This window comes from Carcharhinus amblyrhynchos, chromosome 11, assembly GCF_965287045.1.
Source record: "Carcharhinus amblyrhynchos chromosome 11, sCarAmb.v2.hapA, whole genome shotgun sequence".
Lineage (NCBI taxonomy): Eukaryota > Metazoa > Chordata > Chondrichthyes > Carcharhiniformes > Carcharhinidae > Carcharhinus > Carcharhinus amblyrhynchos.
The window spans coordinates 80636211-80655959 of NC_137334.1; the positions used below are offsets into that span (position 1 = coordinate 80636211).

The 19749-nt window shown below is 43.8% G+C and overlaps 1 protein-coding gene across 2 annotated transcripts in view; it reads left to right on the forward strand.

Moving 5' to 3' along the window:
* Positions 1-2157: 2157 nt before the first annotated feature.
* tfcp2l1 (transcription factor CP2-like 1) overlaps positions 2158-19749 on the forward strand; it is a 48280-nt gene continuing 30688 nt past the window's right edge. For both annotated transcript variants that reach the window (XM_080199473.1, XM_080199474.1), the window contains exons 1-6: positions 2158-2270; positions 10571-10722; positions 13087-13163; positions 14991-15096; positions 16577-16683; positions 18438-18590. In XM_080199473.1, coding sequence (XP_080055599.1) covers positions 2179-2270; positions 10571-10722; positions 13087-13163; positions 14991-15096; positions 16577-16683; positions 18438-18590 — 687 coding nt within the window. In that variant the 5' untranslated portion in view covers positions 2158-2178. The remainder of the gene's footprint in view (positions 2271-10570; positions 10723-13086; positions 13164-14990; positions 15097-16576; positions 16684-18437; positions 18591-19749) is intronic.

The window sequence follows — 19749 nt, forward strand, 5'->3', positions numbered from 1 at the left end:
CCAGCCTATCTAGATCCTTCTGTAGACTCTCCCCACCCTCCGCGCAATTTGCCGTTCCACCAATCTTGGTAGAGAGGTGATGATGTGTAGGGAGGGAATATCAGTGCTTGGAGTCAAGCCACCTGATGCACAGCCATTAGTGACAGGCAATATTAGAGTATGAGGATTTCTTGGAGAATTGGAAAGTAGGAGGATATTGCAGAGATAGGGAGACTAAGGATTTCGCTTTACAGTGCTGATTTTAAAGTTGGGTAGATGATCCATCACTCAGATTTTTTAAAAAATTGTCCAATTATGTGAGCACCTTTTTAAGTAACCTTTTAATTAAACTGGGGCGGCACAGTGGTTAGCCTTGCTGCCTCAGCGCCAGAGACCTGGGTTCAATTTCAGTCTGTTGTGGGAAAAAATTACCACTTCGGAGTCAGACTAGAGGAACAGCAATACAGTTTTATTTAACGAAGCTTCATGGAGAGAAGGCACCAGCACCTCACACTACTGCACAGCTACCTTCTCTCGATGAAACAATAGAAGCAGTCCACCTCTTATACCCTTTACACAATAGGTGGACCGGACACGATTATCACATCGTTATAGTCAAATGGGTACAACATTTCTTAGCTCATTATTATGGACAGGTACAGCCATTATTGTTTCAATATCACATTGTTCCATGAATGGGTACATTTCCTCTCTATCAATGACATAATTTATTCTATTCTTGTAGTACATGGTTCCTTTGTGTTTCTCTTAATCTCCCTATCAGACCCCCATTATCCCAGGACTATCTTTATCTCTTTTAAGGTGTCTGGCTTCCGGAAGCGTTTGTTCCCTGTTTTAATTCAATTAACTGTCTGTCCTGTGGTTTCAATTTTAAGTGATTGTCTGTGTTTGAAAGTCAGTGTCTGTGCTGGAAGTCAGTGCAGGTTTAATGCCTCTTAACCCCTTATGGGCCGGACAGCTATTTTTATGCCAGGTACCCATCTTTATGGCTTTTTTCTGCCTTCAAGCCTTAGGTGACTGTGCAGACTCCACACAGTCAGTCTCCCTGTATCTGCGTGGGTTTATTCCCACAGTCCAAAAATGTGCAGGGTAGGTGGACTGACCATGGTAAAATTGCCCCTTAGTGTCCAAAGATGTGTAGGTTTGGGGGATTAGATGGATGGTAAATGTGTGCAGTCCTGGGGATAGGACAGCCGGGTGGACCTGGGTAAAGTACTCTGTCAAAGACAAAAACAGAGCATTTAGTGTCAGTTGGTAACAGAAGGAGGAGGTGTGAATATTTGGGTGTGGGCCGACACATCAGGTATTTTTCTCGATGCTGGGAGAAGATAGAGGTTTACAGCATGGAAACAGGCCCTCCAGCCCAACTTGTCCACATTGCCCCTTTATCATAACGACTAAGCTAGTCTCAATGGCCTGCATTTGGCCCATTTCCCTCTACATTCATCTTACTCATGTAACTGTCTAAACGCTTTTTAAGAGATAAAATTTACCAGTCTCTACTACTGCCTCTGGCAGCTTGTACCAGACACTCACCACCCTCTGTGTGAAACAAAATTGCCCCTCTGGACCATTTTGTATCCCTCCCCTCACCTTAAACCTATTCCCTGAAGTTATAGACTCCCCTATCTTTGGGAAAGGATATTGACTATGTAGCTGACCTACACCCCTCATTATTTTATAGACCTTTATAAGGTCACCCTTTAGCCTCCAACGCTCCAGAGGAAAAAGTCCCAGTCTATCCCCAGCCTCTCCTTATAACTCAAGCCATCATGGCATCCTGGTAAATCTTGTCTGCACTCTTTCTATTTTAATAATATCCTTTGGTGTCCAGAACTGTACCCCAAAGTACAGGTTTCTTGATATTCAGGTGATGGTCTTAGTGCCGGCAGCCAGTGGTCTAAAGATGGGAAGTGATGGTCTCAGTGCTGGGAACTGATGACCTAAAGATGGGAGCCGGTGGTCTCAGCGCCGGGAGGAGATGTTCTAAAGGTGTGAGGTGATGCTAACCTGCAAGAGGGCGGTCAGGACTGTCAGAAAGTGACTTGAACCTTTGGCGTCTCCGGGCGAATGAAAGAGGCTGGGGAAGTTTGGGAGGCGGAGTTGGGTGGGGATTTAGCAAAGCGTCAGGTTGGATTCTCACACATTTCCCTGCCGACAAACTCAGCCAGCTGCACAATGCTGTTTTGGCACAAACAGCCGGAACATTTCCACCACTTCCCGCACCAACAGCAACAGCAGCAGCAGCACACGGCAAGCAGTTACCTTCGGTAAGTGAGTGCTCAGGTTAAAGAAATCCCGAGGAAGGGTTGATTCCCGGTCCAGGAGGACTTAGTCTGATTTAAAAGGATATCCGTGTGATGTATATTGTGTGTTTGTGCCTGCAAATTGTGGATTAATTTCAGTTAAACTTGAAATCAGGTACAAAGTACCTGTTTTTGGATCTTGGATGTCTGTTTTGTCGGTTCCAAAAGTTTGAATTTTTTTCCTGAGAAGCAAAGGGATGGATTAGAGCTTGTCTTGTCCATTCTGCTCATTGCCTTTGTAACTCCGAAAAAGGAATACATTTTTTAAAAAGTTAAACACTTGAGATGTGAAAAAAAGTGTTCTGGAACCAAAGCAGGAGGGAGTGGAATTAATGGGATTGCTCCTTCAATTAGCACAGACGCGATGGACCCAATGGCCTCTTACGAAACCAATTTGTTTTCAGTGGTCACTATGTCTTTAGTTAGTTTCCACCTTGTGGCTTACTTTCTTTTGTAAAATTAAACAGGCAATGTCCTTATATAAAAACCTCAGATTTTGAAAATTAGGCTGTCCAAATATCAAATGAGGACTTTAGGTTGTGGTAAAACTGGGAGTTGAGAAAGGATCGCCCCCTTGCAGTATAAATATCTCCCACTTTCTGTGCCTTTTTAGCTTTGACAAAGGATCATCTGGACTCGAAACATCAGCTCTTTTCTCTCCTTACAGATGCTGCCAGGCCTGCTGAGATTTTCCAGCGTTTTCTCTTTTGGTTTCAGGTTCCAGCATCTGCAGTAATTTGCTTTTACCCTATAATTACCCTCTGTCCAACTGCAGAGCACATCTTGTTCAAATATTTGCTGGAACCTGATCGATTCTGCTTTCCGCCAATGTCAAAGAAATTAACTACGTAAACTGTTCCTGGAGGGTGGCTGTTTTAAAATCCCGTGTTTGCTCTTGTTAGGTACTGACCAAGAGCTTCCCTCTGTGCTTTCTCACCGGCTGAGGGAAGTATTGAATGTACATTTTTAGGCAATTATATATTAACAGGCTGCTTTTTTCTAACGGAGCTGGTGAGAAAGACAGGGGTTTACTGTAGGCTGCACAAAGGCTCAGGTCAGACTCGGTTCACCTATTTGTGACACTAATAAATAAACTTTAAACCGTATATTGAAGGTGTTTCAATCTAATATGCGTGAATAATTGATGAGATTTTATACGCATCATTGGTTTACGTGCAGTACAAAACATCTATACTCCTAACTGTCTTAAAATTCCATGAGATAGCATGGAGTAAACCCTGCTGTCAGGGCCGAATGGCCTCAGATCAGCTGAAGATCAACTCCAGGGATTTTTTTTTCTCAGCGTTGCTTCCTGCCTTTGAAAGTCTCTCTTGTTTCTCGGCATTCAGAACTGAACACAATATCCAACATGCCATTTAACTCGAGTGCCATTAAACTGGCTTCTTCCAATCTGCACTATTTTAAGAATGATGCAGCAAGCTTGAGGGACCAGATGGTCGTCTACTGCTGTTAGTCCTTATTGTTCTTACGTTCTTACTTTGGGTCAGTGGGTTTCTGTCAGAACTTGTCATTATTCCAACAAATTGTAATGTTCAAATCAGTGCTTATAGCCACTCTGAAGAGGATTTAGTTTTGTGAAAGTATCAGTTTTTGCATCAGCTACGCTTAGCTGAAGTGATGGATGGTAGCATAAGGTTAAAAATCAGTAAAACCATGGAATGTGTTCAGATGAGTGTGTGGTCAGTGCGCAGCGGAATTATCTCATTTTGTACGTGCTAAGGATGTATGGATAATAGAATAATGGAACAAAGCTGCTAAACCAGGATCCAGCAATCTAATCCATTTCACCACAAAAGGGCATGTTTGCCAACCTTGTTCTATCCTTGATAGAGTTCAGCATGTCACATTTGTCTTGCAACTGAAATCTATTGCAGCAACCTGTGTTTGTGCAGTATGTGAAACGTGGTAAAACATTGCAAAGTATTTCACAGAAGCATCATCAAACAAAATCTGACAGCTACTAAAGGAGACATTTAGACGGAAACAAAAGCTTGGTCAAAGAGATAGATGTTTAAGGGGCATTTTAAGAGAGGAGAGAGAGTTAGAGAGACGGGGTGGTTCTGGAGGGAATTCCAGACTTCAGGTCCATGTCAACAGAAGCCACAGTCACCACAAGCAAGCAATTAAATCAGAAAAGGCTGGAAAATTTCAGCAGGTCTGATCGCATCTGTGGAGAGAGAATAGAGCCAATGTTTTCAAGCCAGGATGACCCTTCGTCAGAGCTTAATCAGGAACCAGCATGGGTCAGCATGTTGAGGGGGGATGATTGAACAAGATTTGATGCAAGTTAGGATCAGTATAATTTACATTAGATCATTTTTTGTAGCACTGTATTCAGACTACATCTCCTTTTACTGTGTCCTGGGTTGCTAGATTTTGCTAGATGGCTGAGCATATGAGCTTTTTGGGAGACCTAGTATAAAAGACTCTCAGGGACAGTAATTCTGGCTGAAGACGTGCTTTATTGTCCAAGCCTAGTTCCACGCATGTAGGAGAACAATTTGGGGCAGCTCCAATTATCCTAAATTGCATTGTTATCAGTAGTACATTCAGGAAATTTTCAAAAATCAATTGCCTCTCTACTCTGTTCACCCTAGCCAATCATTTTAGTATGAGCATTTACCTTGGCCAATAACATTTTACTCTCTGGCAGCATGAGAATGCATGATTTCGTAAAGTCTGAAAGTTTTTTCACACTGTCTCCTAGTAACCCCAATACGTAGGTCCATAGAATTCAAAAGTTCATTTTCACTGTCTCCTCACAATTCTTTATCGAGAGGTGGTATTGCTCTATTCATCTGATTGTCTGGGATTGCTCGAATTATCTGGGACCTACACTGATAAGAGGTTTTGCTCAGTAGCTGTACTGTTTTCAAGGAATGTGGTTTTTCTCACTCAGCTGTATCCCAGCACGCCCTAGAATGTCATTAGCCAAGGTATATGCTTTTGATACGGAATATAGTATGTTTTCCAAAAACACATGTTTAAGTTCTCTAACAGTAGTTATATGTATTTCTCTACAAAATGTACCTTTGTAACCCCAGGTACTTTGTACTTATTTTATACTATATTCACACTAAATTAGTCCATCTTGATCTATTAACCTTTTTAGTCCCAGGTTATCCTAAACCTCTCTTACAGTGAGTTAAGATAGACAAATTACCTTTCTCACCCTCAATGATCTTGAGATTTTATGCAATATTTGCCTTTGCTCTCAGACCCTGGAGAAGACTTTCTGTTTGTTGCATTCTCAGATTACATTTTTGTCCTGTTTAAAGTCATAATTTCCTGCAGTGATAGGAAGTGATTGGTTTTTGTTTAATTGTCACTATGTGACTTTACCTGGATCATTGAACCCCCTGACATTGCCTTGTGAATGCTAAATAACACTTACATATAATACTTCATAGGATTACAGCCAAGCTCAATGATAAAGGTTGCAGCAACAAGACATTCCCAGACTGTTCCTTCAGGTTTTGCAACAACAGAAAACCAATTTGTATTTAATTCCAGGATTGAGATTGATTCAGATGCAGCAGGGCTGTAGGGAGAATAGGTTTCTGAAGAGACAGCTTAATGCTGCACCCTCTGGACACATTAAGACACGTGGAAATAAGGCAGCTGGATGTTTGCAAGGCAGGAATTAATAATTAACCACCTCGTGTTCCTCTGAATTTATTTGGCATTGAGCGGCACCTTCCAAATATTGAATACTTCAACTTTGCATTGTACTGCAGTGAGCCGTGGAGAGGGATACACCCACACCAGTGAAGGATTTCCCAAAATGTTCCTTCCTGATTTGTGGCCAGATTTATGAGTAACAGAAAAAAGAAATGAATTTTGTTTCTGGAGGTTTAGGTGTATTTGAGAACCTCATTAAAATGTCCTGCCCTTTATACATTAGACCCAGGGAGGTGATCAGGGTGACTGTCCCTAAAAATCTCCCCCCCCCCGTCCCTCCGCACTCCCCCCGACATGAAAGAATAAAGAAGGAAAGGCTTCTTCTGAATTCCCTAATTGAATTGCTTTGTGATTATCTTATATTGCGGCCTGTAATTACGCCTTTACCCACCAGAGCAAATATTGGGGGAGGGGGAGTCGGGTAATTTTATGGAGCTTGCAATGGGCAGGATAGAAACATGGAAACTAGAAGCAGGCTGTTCAGCTCTTCAAGCCTGCTCCAACATTCATTTTGATCATGGATGATCGTTGAATTCAATATCCTGATTTCCGCCCCCCCCCCCCCCCCAATCCTTCCTCCCATATCCCTTGATTCCTCCAGCCCCAAGATCTATATCTAATTGTTTCTCGAAATCAGACAATGGTTTGGCTTCAACTACATTCAGTGGGTGAAGAAATTTCTCCTCACCTCAGTCCTAAAACCTTTTCTACCCCTTATCCTCAAACTGTGACCCCTGGTTCTGGATTGCCCCACCCTTGGGAGCATTCTTTCTGAATCTACTCTGTCTAACCCTGTTAGAATTTTATAAGTTTCTGTGAGATCGCTTCTCACTCTTCTAAACTCCAGTGAATATAATCCTAACCGCCGTGGGGAATGACTTTAATTAGGTGGCAGCTCAAATTTTCTTGATGGCAGGTTAAAGTTTAGAGATTAATTGAGTGGTGCGTTTGCGGAGAGTCAGGTCTCATGCTGTATGTGGCTGGTCCCTGCTTGTAATATGTTTGCATTGCCATGAATATGAGGAGACAATGACTGAGTAGTATTATCACCAGACTATTAATCCTGAAACTTCGTGAATACTCTGGGGATTTGGGTTTGGATCCCACCATAGCAGATGGTGGGATTTGAATTCAACAAAAAAATTGGGAATTAAGAATCTACCATAACACCGTTATTGATAGTCAGGAAAACCTATCTGATTCACTACTGTCCTTTAGGGAAGGAAATCTGCCATCCTTACCTGGTCTGGCCTACTTGTGATTCCAGAGCCACAGCAATGTGGTTGCCTCTCATTTGCTCTCCAAGGGCAACTAGGAAAGTTCAATAAATGCTGGCCAGCCAGCGATTCCTGTGTCCCACAAACGAATAAAAAAAATTCAAATCTTTTGTAATGCATCCGATCTTCATGATCAAGTCAGCGGAGAATCCTGTGGAGCCCTAGGTTCACATTTGTTTAAAAAGGTGTAACTTCTGGCTTTGTGCATTTGTGTCTGAGGTCTTAGTTTTCCTTATTGAACTCTGGGGCACAGGGGAGGAGAGCAGGGGAATGGCAGCTTGTGTGATGGCTCGGGGATGAGTCAGTGGTGAATGGGGGGTATGGAGTGGGGTCAGGGTGGGGTGTGAAGTGGGAAGGGCCTGGCATCCCGATATGATGGGAACAGTCAGTCAATGTAAGAATGTGTGGACCTAAAGGGCGATGTCACCACTGTCTACATGTGGCTCCATCAAAGTCCTTACAGAGCTTTGGAGTTCATCTACAACATTTATCCCCTCTCAGCGTGATCCACGACAAGGGTCTTTATAATACATGGAAAGGAGGGCCAGCTGAGCCAATAAATCCAGACGTGTCTCACAGAGTGGCTTTGGTGGGGTTCGAACCCGGGTCCCCAGAACATTAGCTGAGTTTCTGGATTAATTGTTTAGAGATAAATACCACTAGACCATTGCCTCCCCACAAGGTCTGCCATTTTCACCTTGATACTGTCCACACAGGTCAGTTTCACTCTGTGGTGAGTCTTTCTCCCTTGTCCACTCACCATTCTCCAGCCAGATGGGTTGCAGACACTGTGTGGATCACGTGCTTTGCTACAGAAGAAGGATTCCATGATTAGAAAGGCTCTTAGTTGCTCTCAATTGCTTTCTTACTGGAGAAGCAACCTGCACCTGGGAAAGCCAGAAGAGGGTTAGGTCCCAAGGGATCCTGACCCCAGGATCAGGGTAGTGCAGAAGAAATCATTTGGCCCATCGAGCCTGCACTGACAACAATCCAACCCAGGTCCTATCCCTGTAACCCCCCATCTCCTAGTTCCCCTGACACTAAGGGGCAATTTATCACGGCCGCCCTACCTAACCCACTCATCTTTGGAGGTCAGTTTCAAGGACTTTCCCACAATAAAAATTGAAAATGCTGGAAAACCTCAGCAGATCTGACAGCCTCTATGGAGGGAGAATAGAGCCAATGTTTCGAGCCTGGATGACTTTTTCTCCGAGCTGGGAAGAAGGACTTTCCCATCCCGTGTGCTGGAGTTCTGCCCAGTGATTCCGGGTGGAATGTAAAGCATTCACACATGAGACATCACAAAGGAAGAGAAAAAGGGTTTTACACACTTGGGGGGTGTGGAGGGCTCACAATTTCAGATTTTACAATGACTCCAGAGTTTGGATAATGCCCTGACCGTGAAATAGTTCAGCAAATGTAGGTGAATCATTAATAGCTGTGATATCACAAGATGTCAATCCACCCACTGGGAGTTTTAACTGCAGAATGATCTCAGAAAAACAGCAAAGAGGTCACTTTCTAAAGCCTGGGCTCAACACTGTGATGACTGGTAACAACAAAGACTTGCATTTACATAGCTTCTTTCATGATGCCAATTAAATGCTTTTGAAGTGCGATCGCTATTGTGGGAAAAATAGCAGTCAATTTATATCCAGTAAGCTCCCACAAACAACAATGTGCTAATCATAGAATTCCTACAATGCAGAAAGAGGCCATTTGGCTCAGAGTCTCCACCGACCCTCCGACAGAGCACCTTACCCAGGCCCAAGCCCCGTAACCCGTGTATTTACTCCACTAATCCTCCTAACCCACAACTAAGGGGCAAAATTTAGCATAGCCAATCCACCTAACCTGCACATCTTTCGATCCACGCAGAGAATGTACAAACTCCACACAGACAGTCACACAAGTCAGGAATCGAACCCCGATCCCTGGCGCTATGAGGCAGCATCATGCTAGTGAGAGTTTGCAGCATTTTCTTGGTGCAAAGGTTATCGGAACAATACTGCAACTCTCTGAGGCAGGTGTCAGCTTCGGACAGCCTGTATCATCACTTCCCTCAGCATCCAGCGTCCCATCCTGTCTGGCATTCAGGCTGGTATTTTTCTGTGCCACCCGCCATGGGCATCGTAGAAGGTGGGATAGGGACCATGCCGAAATCCGATGACCTTGGATGGAATTGGGAAAAGAGCAGCCAGAAAATCCCACTCTGAGTGTACGTTTCACACTGGCTGGCTGATAGTTGTCCAGCCAAGGTGAAATCACACCCTGGGCCCGATCATAGGTGGAAGCGTGTTTTATGCCCACTTCCATTGAATATATATGCCCGACAGCCAAAAAAATCAGGCCAACATCTCAGCGGTGATAGTAAATTAAGGCTGAATTTAAGTGTTAGCAAAATAATACTAAGTGAATGAGTGTTTGGATTTGAGATTTATTACTGAGTTAATACATTTTGAGGTACCCAACCTTCAGCAAACCCTTAAGTTCGTCTTGACAAGGGGAGATCATGGCCTAGTGGGATTATCACTAGACTATTAATCCAAAAACTCAACTAATGTCCTGGGGACCCGGGTTCGAATCCCACCATGGCAGATAGTGGAATTTGAATTCAATAAAAATATCTGGAATTAAGAATCTACTGATGAAACCATTGTCGATTGTCAGAAAAACCCATCTGGTTCATTAATGTCCTTTAGAGAAGGAAATCTGTTGTTCTTACCTGGTCTGGCCTACATGTGAGACAAGACTAAAGTCCAACAGGTTTATTTGGCAACAGAAGCTTTCGGAGTGCTGCTCCTCCATCAGCTGAGTGAGGACTTGTGTTCACAAACCGGGCATATACAGACACAACTCAACTTACAAGATAATGGTTGGAATACAAGTCTTTACAGGTAATCAAGTCTTAAAGGTACAGACAATGTGAGTGGAGAGAGGGCATGCAGGCATGGTCCCAAAGTTACCCCAGTCCAACGCCAGCATCTCCACACTGTGGTTACATGTGAGATCCAGAGACGCAGCAATTTGGTTGAAACTCAACTGCCCTCTGAAAGGGCAACTAGGGATGGGCAATAAATGCTGACCAGCCAGCGAGGCCCATGAGCAATGGAAATCAGTCCACTCCCACTGTACCAGTGATGACACTAAAGTGTAAAATGGTCCTTATTGTCATCCTGGTGATGTTTGCCTTTCTCCTTTTGTTGACCGCAATATAAAGATTTGTGCGCCGTGAGTTTAGATCGAGCTTTCTACAGCTGATGAATGTCTGTTGTTCCATTTCAGTGATGTTCTGACATTTCCAGTCCTTAAACATGAGGAATCAAACCTCGTTCCAGGAAGTGGTGCCAAGCTGCTGCCGTTCCAGTATGTGCTCTGTGCAGCCACATCTCCTGCTGTCAAACTCCACGAAGAAACACTGACTTATCTCAACCAAGGTATCAAAGTTGAGAGTTGCCTTTTGTTTATTTTCCCCTCTCCGTTATTCCCTCATTTCTCCTTCCGAATCTGACTCTCTTTCACTGGGTTTTTTTTTTCTGTTGTTGCAGGAATGCTAAGCTTGCGGATATCTCCGTGACGGTGTTCCTTATTCCCTAGGATTGAATGGGAGAGGAGCTGATCTGTTTTCCCTCCATGATCGCCCTGTTCCTATAGTTTGAAGTTTAAAGTTTATTTATTAGTGTCATGAGTAGGCTTACATTAACAGTGCAATGAATTCACTGTGAAAATCCCCTCGTCGCCACATTCCGGCACTTGTTCAGGTACATTGAGGGAAAATTTAGTATGGTCAAAGAACAAAGAAAATTGCAGCACAGGAAGAGGCCCTTCGGCCCTCCAAGCCTGCACTGACCATGCTGCCCGACTGAGATAAAACCAGGCTCATCTTGAGCCTGTGCTCCTTTTGTAATTGACACTTCCACCCTGGGAAAAAGCCTTTGACTATCCACCCTGATCTGTGCCTCTCATAAATTTGTAGACCTCCATCAGGTTTCCCCTCAGCCTCTGTCTTCCCCAGTGAAAACAATCCTCGTTTATTCAATCTCTCCTCATAGCCAACACCCTCGAGGCCAGGCAACATCTTGATGAACCTTCTTTGCACTCTCTCCAAAGCTTTCATGTCCTTCAGTAGAGTGATGACCAGAACTGCATGCAGTATTCCAAATACGGCCTAACCAAGTGTACCATTTATGATTTAGTCTAGCCATGATGAAAATTTGCATGTTTCGAACAGCTATGTGGAATGTTCCCATTTGTCACTATGTTGTCCATTGCCATCCTGGTATCTGTCTTCTTTTGATAATTGGCTGTGTCTATACTGGGGTAATATTGAGTTTAGCTGAGAGCGTCCAATTCAAGAAATTTACAGAATTCTGTTGAATTCTGATCTACTGGATTAAGAGCTGGAGGTTTGAGATTTTAAAACAAACACAATTTTTTGGAGTAGCCAGTCCTGTCAGAAGTGAACATAGAATTAACAAGGAGACATAAAACAAAACTCTATTTATAGAATTCAAACTTCTGATTCCAAGACCCATTCAGTTTGAACCAAATGCATTCTTATAAAAGTTAATTGATTAAATATGTTTTCTGAGTACGCACCTACATAAAACATATACTTCATCTAAAATAATTTTGCCTGGTGTGAGTGAAGTTAAAAAGTGTGCTGTACTCTTCGAGTCTGTGAGGCAATATCTACAGTGTTGGAGAGCACTCTAGACAACACAGCATAAGAGCTGAGCTGAATCCAGTAAGCAAATTACTGCAGGATGGCTCGTGTTAACACTGGATATGAACCTCCAGATGAGGGGACATTTTTGGATAACAATATATCTATCTATTGGAATGTCTGAAATACTGTTTTGAGAGACAGAGGGAGAAGACTGACTGAATCCCACCTCAAAATAAACATTGATAAATGTGAAATCTAGAACACACAGAATCCCTACAGTGCAGAAGGAGACTATTTGGCCCATTGAGTCTGAAATGACCACAATCCCATCCAGACTCTTTCCCCATAATCTCATGCATTTACCCTCGCTCATCCCCCTGACACTATTGGGCAATTTAGCATGTCCAATCCACCGAACTCGCACACCTTCCAGACTATGGGAGGAAACCGAAACACCTGGAGGAAACCCATGCAGACATGGGGAGAATGTTCAAACTCCACACAGACAGTGAACGGAGCCACAAATCAAACCCAAGACCCTCGTGCTGTGAGGTAGCCGTGCTACCCACAGTGCCACCTATCTGTTCCACACAGTCGAAACCAATCCAAGATTTCTGATCTAAAAGTGCAAATGAGCAACCTGGATAAATCCTTATCACTTGGCCTCTGCAGCTAATAAAATTGAATAATGCAGCAATTTGAATTGAGTGACGTAGAAAAGTAATTTAGTGTTTAAATGTTGGATGGCACGGAGGTTAACACTGCTGCCTCACGGCGCCAAGGACCCGGGTTCGATTCCTGGCTTGGGCCACGGTCTGTTTGGAATTTGCACATTCTTCCTGTATCTGTGTGGGTTTCCTCTGGATGCTCCGTTTTGCTCCCGCTGTCCAAAGATGCGCAGGTTAGGTTGATTGGCCATGCTAAATTAATGCTGGGTGTCAGAGAAATAGCAAGATAAATTTGTGGGGTTGCAGCGATCGAGCCTGGGTGGGATTGTTGTCAGTGGGCCGAATGGCCTCCTTCTGCACTGTTGGGATTCGATGATTCTATAAATAATTTGAATTATCGTGTAACTTGAATCTCGCCATTTCTAACTAAACCTGCCGACATTTTGTTTTTCTTCATCAATTAGGTCAATCTTATGAAATCCGTATGTTTGACAACAGAAAACTGGGAGATGGTCAGGAAGTAGTTGACAAATATGTAAAGGTAAGAGTTTGCGGGATGAGAGGCATCCATTTCACATCTGGAGAGAGCGCAGATCCTCCAGGTGTGTGTTGCCATGGAGATGGTGAACTGTCAAGAGATCCTAAAGCATGCTGTCTGACCCCCTGTCCCTGGCAGAGATAAAGCATTGCACAAGATCACCATGGCGATGAGATGCAGGAACGGTCCAGGGAATGTCACTTCTAAATCACTCTGTTTCCGGTTCGTGATTTTATTAAACTTAAGTCGGAGAATTCCAGCAAAAAGTACATACGTATATGAGTTATCTGTGCTTGTAAAAATGTTGAGATTACAGGACAGATTTTCATTGTTTCCTGCCAGTGGGTTTGCAAATGGGGAGGCTATCGAATCCAAAGAAAAATACAGCACGGGAACAGGCCCTTTGGCCCTCCAAGCCTGCACCGAACATAATCCCTACCTAAACTAAACTGTTTGCATTTACAGAGTCCGTATCCTTCCATTCCCAACCTATTCACGTATTCATCTCTTTGCCCCTGAAGTGCTGCTGTTGTACCTGCTCCCACCACATCCTTGGACAGCGCGTTCCAGACATTCATCACCTTCTGTGTAAAAAAAAACACTTGCCTTGCACACTTCCTCTAAACGTCGCCTCACGCACCTTAAACCCACGTTCCCCAGTACGTGATTTTTCTACCTTAGGAAAGAGCATCTGACTATCCGACTTCATAAGAATTCCCTGGGTAGTCTTCCAGCCACCGACCCGACCTGTCTGCAACTTTACATGAAGTGAACAAGACCGACGGCCAGTTGCAACTGGGGCCCTTCGGCAGCCAATTATTGGCCACTTAAGGGGTACTTTCTGCAAGTCTCAGTGTTAGGGCTGGAGGGAGGGGTTCGGAGCCTGGGAAAGAACCTGCCAGGTCACCCTACTTTGGTGCAGTGGGGAAGGGGGCGCCTTGTGGATGTGTTGTTATCGCAAAGCATTCTTCATCTGGAAGTTCATACCCAGTGTTAACAAGTGAGTATCCTGCAGTAATCTGCTTACTGGATTTAACTCCACCTTTATATGAGGGTCTCTGTAATCACTCAGGAAGCCTGACTGGAAAGGAACAATATTTATCATGAAACACAAAGTAAAGCCACTGATCCGTGGCGTACATACATAAGTCCCGACAGGAACAACAGTTTTGCAAACCCTTTCTGATGTCTACATAAAGGGCTTAAGTGACAAGTTCCACATGGGCAGGCTTGTTACCGGAGGAACTTGAATTCAATGAGCCCCACAGGGAGATCAATTAGAGACCCCCTCATGGAACTCATGTGGGAAATCATAGTCCCCGTGGATGCTCCCATGCCTGGTGCCCTCTGCCACAAGAAACTCAGTACCCTCTTCCTATCCCTCTGAGCTACAACTTCCCTTCTCCACTGTGTGCTTGCTGGATCCTGGACTCCAGGATTTAGAAGCTGGTGACCTGCTTGTACTTCCAGTCCTGGCCACTACTGCCACTGGCGCTGCTGGGACTAGGGAGCTGCCAGTCAATCTGATTGGCCAGCAGTTCCCGGAGGCGGGATTTCTGCCTCAGTGAAGGGCAGAAACTCCATATCCAGTCAATTAACATTCCTTGGATCATTTATTAGCTGAGGAGCTGCTGTGGTCAATGGGAATGGGTTTCCCACTGACCCTTCGAGTACTGCGACGAGAAACCCTGCCATCCAAAAAATCCTGCCCATAATTCCAAACCCCTGACAGCAGTTTCTGTGCGTTCTCTATTTTGTTGGATATTTATGTGCACAGCAATGCTGCGGATTTCTCAATTCTCTGCCGGTTAATTGTGGATTGTCTTGCAGAGCATTATCCGTGTGGTTTTTCACGATCGTCGTTTACAGTACATGGAACACCAGCAGCTGGAGGGCTGGAGATGGAGTAGGCCGGGAGACCGCATTCTGGACATGGGTGAGCAGATTCTTTGTTAGGTTGTCTCGCGATACGGCAGCTGGTATTTGCCAGGCTGCCCAAACCCCAAAAGGGAAACTTGGACAAGCTATCACAACAATTTGCATTTTCTTACGAGGAAACATGTGCACTGAAGTCAGGAGCAAGAATTGCAAAACAGCTTTTGAATATTTTAAACATTAAAATATTAACAGAAAGAAAAGAAAATGGTTACACGCAAGATTATATTTTCACTGTTAAGATGCGTGGATGAGATTGACTGGCCATAGTAAATTGTCCTTAGTATTGGGGGAGTAGCAGGGTAAATGTATGGGATTATGGGGATAGAGCCTCAGTGGGATTGTGGTCGGTGCAGATTTGATGGGCCAAATGGCCTTCTATAATGTACGGATTCTATGATTCAAAAGCCATTCTATAAACATTTCCCAAAATATTTCCACATAGTTCAACTCAGAGCTAAACACCTCTTTTCAAGCAATGATCCCAATGAATTGTTAAAGATCCCAGTAAAATTACCACCAGGTATTCACTTCGGTTCTTGAGGAGGTATTTCACAGGGCATCTCACTGTGACTCGATAATGGAAGTCTGAGAGTTGTAGCAAAACCTTACAGACAAAACGGTTTTCTCTGCGAGGGTGGCTAGGGATCACTGTGCTTCTTTCACAGCTTTCTCTAAGCACAGTGCATACTTCAGGATCTTCTGCCCGGTCCTCTTCACAATTCTTCAAATCTCTCTTTAAATATATTTGTTCCCTTTCATGTTTAAATCTATTGCACTTCGGTATCTTTGGGAGTCCCCTTACCAGAATATAACATTACTTTGTGTTGTTTTGTGGTTACATCTTTTGGTAAAAATTAGCTTAATACTTTCCTTTACTTGTCTATGATTTTTGCCAGTTGTAAAATTGTCCTTTTGAAATATAACAGCTAAATTTCAATTTAACCCCTTATTTTCTAATGCAAGTGTCTACTCTTGCTGCTCAGCGATGTCCCATCTTGGCTTTGCACATCCCAACTTCAAAACACTTGCTTTCATGCTACATCCTTCTGATGTTTTTAATCTTACAAACTGTCTTCAGTTTAATTAAATTTGTCACACATGCACACACACAAACACCTATCTTTGGAGCTTTGGAACTGTGACTGCCAACCCATTCAACTATACCTGTATTAACAGTTTAACTAGTAAGATATCACAACACCAACGTGTACACGTTTCAAGAGTGGGCTTTGTTAACGACTTTGGAAATGTACCTGATACAGGTAGCTAATTAGCAGTTAAAATTTCTTAGAGATTGTTATTCCACCTTAGTACCTGATTGAGGATTAGTCATGCTAAATCTTAGCTGCTCCCTGCATGAATGTTTTGTGTGCGTGCAATTTGAATTTAGCATGGTGTGGGACAGGAAGAAGCACATCCTGTGTCTCACTGCCAAGAAAATCCTCTTCAAAATGGTGATAAAATGTAACTTTTCACAGACTTACCTCTATCAGTTGGTATCGTGGATCCTCGAGCAAATCCGACACAGCTAAACACAATTGAATTTCTTTGGGATCCTGCCAAGCGGACTTCTGTTTTTGTTCAGGTAAGGTCGCTATCCCGGTGCTACGCTGCTGTTATCATATTCTCCAAGAAAGTGCAAAGTGGGCAGCCAGCAGAAGCAGGAGCAGCTGAGAATTTTTGTCTTTCTTTAAGCTTATTAATTTGATGCCTGTGTCTTTTTGAGTTCTGAACTTACAGGCCCATTCAGCTCACTAGTTAACACAATTAACATCTCACCTTGTACTGTTTGTTATAAAATCCTGGACCATGTTCAGTTGCATTCATGTCTCCTCAGATAATGAAGCAGTCTGTATCTGCCTGCAGCGAGACCTGGACCATGTTCAGGCATCTGCTGATAACTGGCAAGTAACCTTCAGTGACCATCTCCAAAAAGAGAGAGTATAACCACCTCTCCTTGACATTCAACAGCATTACCATAGCTGTATCCCCCCACCATCAATATCCTAGGGGTTACCTTTGATCAGTAAATGAACTGGACCAGCCCTGTAAATACTGTGGCTAAAGAGCTGTTCAGAGATTGGGAATACTGCAGTGAGTAACTCACCTCCTGTCTCCCCAAAGCCAGTCCACCATCTACAAAACACAAGTCAGGAGTGTGATGGAATCCTCTCCATTTGCCTGGGCGAGTGCAGCTCCAGCAACACTTAAGAAGGTCGATGCCATCCAGGAAAATGGTTTGGCATCCCTTCCACCATTTAATCGTTCATCCCTTCCACCTACCGATGCAGAGTAGCAGCAATGTGTACCACCTACACGATGCACTACAGGAACTCACCAAGGTTCCTCAGACAGCAGCTTCTAAGCACAGAATCTGTAGAAGGCAAAGGACGGAAGGTGGATGGGAGTATTACGACTTGCAAGTTCTCCTTTAAGCTTCACCCCATCCTGACTTGGAACTTTATTGCCATTCCTTCACTGTCACTGGGTTAAAATCCTGGAGCTCCCTTGTACTGTGAATGTACCTACATCACATGAATGCAGAGGTTCAAGAGGGTGATTCACCACCCCCTTCTTGAGTCCAATTAGGGATGGATAATAAATGCTGCCCAGCCAGTGATACCTACATCCAAGATGAAATAGAAACATTTCTTCTGTCCATTGTCTCTTCCTCTTTGAGTGAAAGGCTAGTTCTGAAACTCTGCTCATGACTTGGCCAAGAGTTTCAGATTCATTCTCATCACATTGCCCTGAGTTCTGCTAGTGTAGTAAGTGTCTGAAAGTAGACAACCTGAACGCAGCATCTAAGAGGTAGCCTCACTCATGATTACTCTGTGAATAGGGTACAGAAAAGATTTACCAGGATGTTGCCTGGTATGGAGGATGTTAGCTATGAGAAGAGGTTGGAGAAACTTGGTTTTTCTCACTGGAATGACAGTGGTTGAGGGGAGACCTGATAGAAGCCTACAAGATTATGAGAGGTGTGGACAGAATGGATAGTCAGAAGCTTTTTCCCAGGGTGGAAGATTTAATTACTAGGGGGCATAGGTTTAGGGTGCGAGGGGCAAGGTTTAAAGGAGATGTATGAGGCAAGTTTTTTTTTACACAGAGGGTGGTGGGTGCTTGGAACTCGCTGCCGGGGGAGATAGTGGAAGCAGATACGATGGTGACTTGTAAGGGACATTGGGACAAATACATGAATAGGATAGGAATAGAGGGATATGATCCCTGGAAGGGTAGGCGTTTTAATTCATTCAGTTGGGCAGCATGGTCAGTGCAGGCTTGGAGGGTCAAAGGGGCTGTTCCTGTGCTGTAATTTTCTTTGTTCTTTTTTTTTAGGTTCATTGTATCAGTACTGAGTTCACCCCCAAGAAACACGGTGGGGAGAAGGGAGTTCCATTCAGAATTCAGATTGACACATTCAGACAGAATGAGAATGCTGAATATACAGAGCACCTACATTCTGCAAGTTGTCAGATTAAAGTGTTCAAGGTATGAGCTCAGTCACTTATTGAGGGCATGGGGGGGCTAATGATAAATATTGAAGGCGATTGATGATTAGTTGAAGACAAACTCATTTTTGAACAACTCTTCACAAAAGATTTGTTTGCGCTGTCAGTGCTCATATCAATGCTGGTGTGCCTCAGTGTGTGCGGCACTGTGCTCAGCTCCCTGGCCCACTGTCTACTGATACTTCAGCCTGAGCCATTTCCTTGGCAGGTTTGATGTGGAGATGCTGGTTTTGGACTAGGGTGGACACAGTAAAAAGCCACCAGGTTAAAGTCCAACAGGTTTATTTGAAATCACGAGCTTTCGGAGCACTGCTCCTTCATCTGATGTACTCCACTCACCTGATGAAGGAGCAGTGCTCTGAAAGCTCGCGATTCCAAATAAACCTGTTGAACTTTAACCTGGTGTCATAAGACTTCTTACTGGGCAGATTTGCCAATGCTGATATAAGAACATAATAAGAACATAAGAAATAGGAGCAGGAGTAGGCCATCTAGCCCTTCGAGCCTGCCCCGCCATTCAATAAGATCATGGCTGATCTGTCGTGGCTCAGTTCCACTTTCCCGCCCTCTCCCCATAACCCTTAATCCCCTCTCTTATCAAAAACCCATCAACCCGCGTCTTAAAAATATTTAGCGAGGCAGCCTCCACCACTTCAGCGGGCAGAGAATTCCAGAGATTCACCACCCTTTGAGTGAAGAAGTTCCTCCCCAAGTCTACCTCAGCAAGAATGGAAGCCAAACCCACACTATTGGCATTATTCGTAACCATCTCACGGTCTGGGTTAACCAGCCCCTCAGTATGAATCCAAGCCACAGTGATAGTAAGCTCCAATCTCTGCCATGCTGAATAGAGATGAGATACTAGACCCCTCTGTTCCAACCCCTCCCCACCCCCCAAAAAAAACATAATTCCTCAGCAGCTGATTCACTTCTTGGCTGGTGAATTGTACCAAGATTGTCAGAATGAGCACTATCAGTCATATTAAATCTCTTGGAAAAAAGACTTGCTTCAAAAGTTTAAATATGTGTTATTCAAGATCATAAGAATTTGTATTAGAAAAGGCATCAAGGGATATGGGGAGAGTGCAGAAATATGATGTTGAGACAGAGGATTAGCCATGATCATATTGAATGGTGGA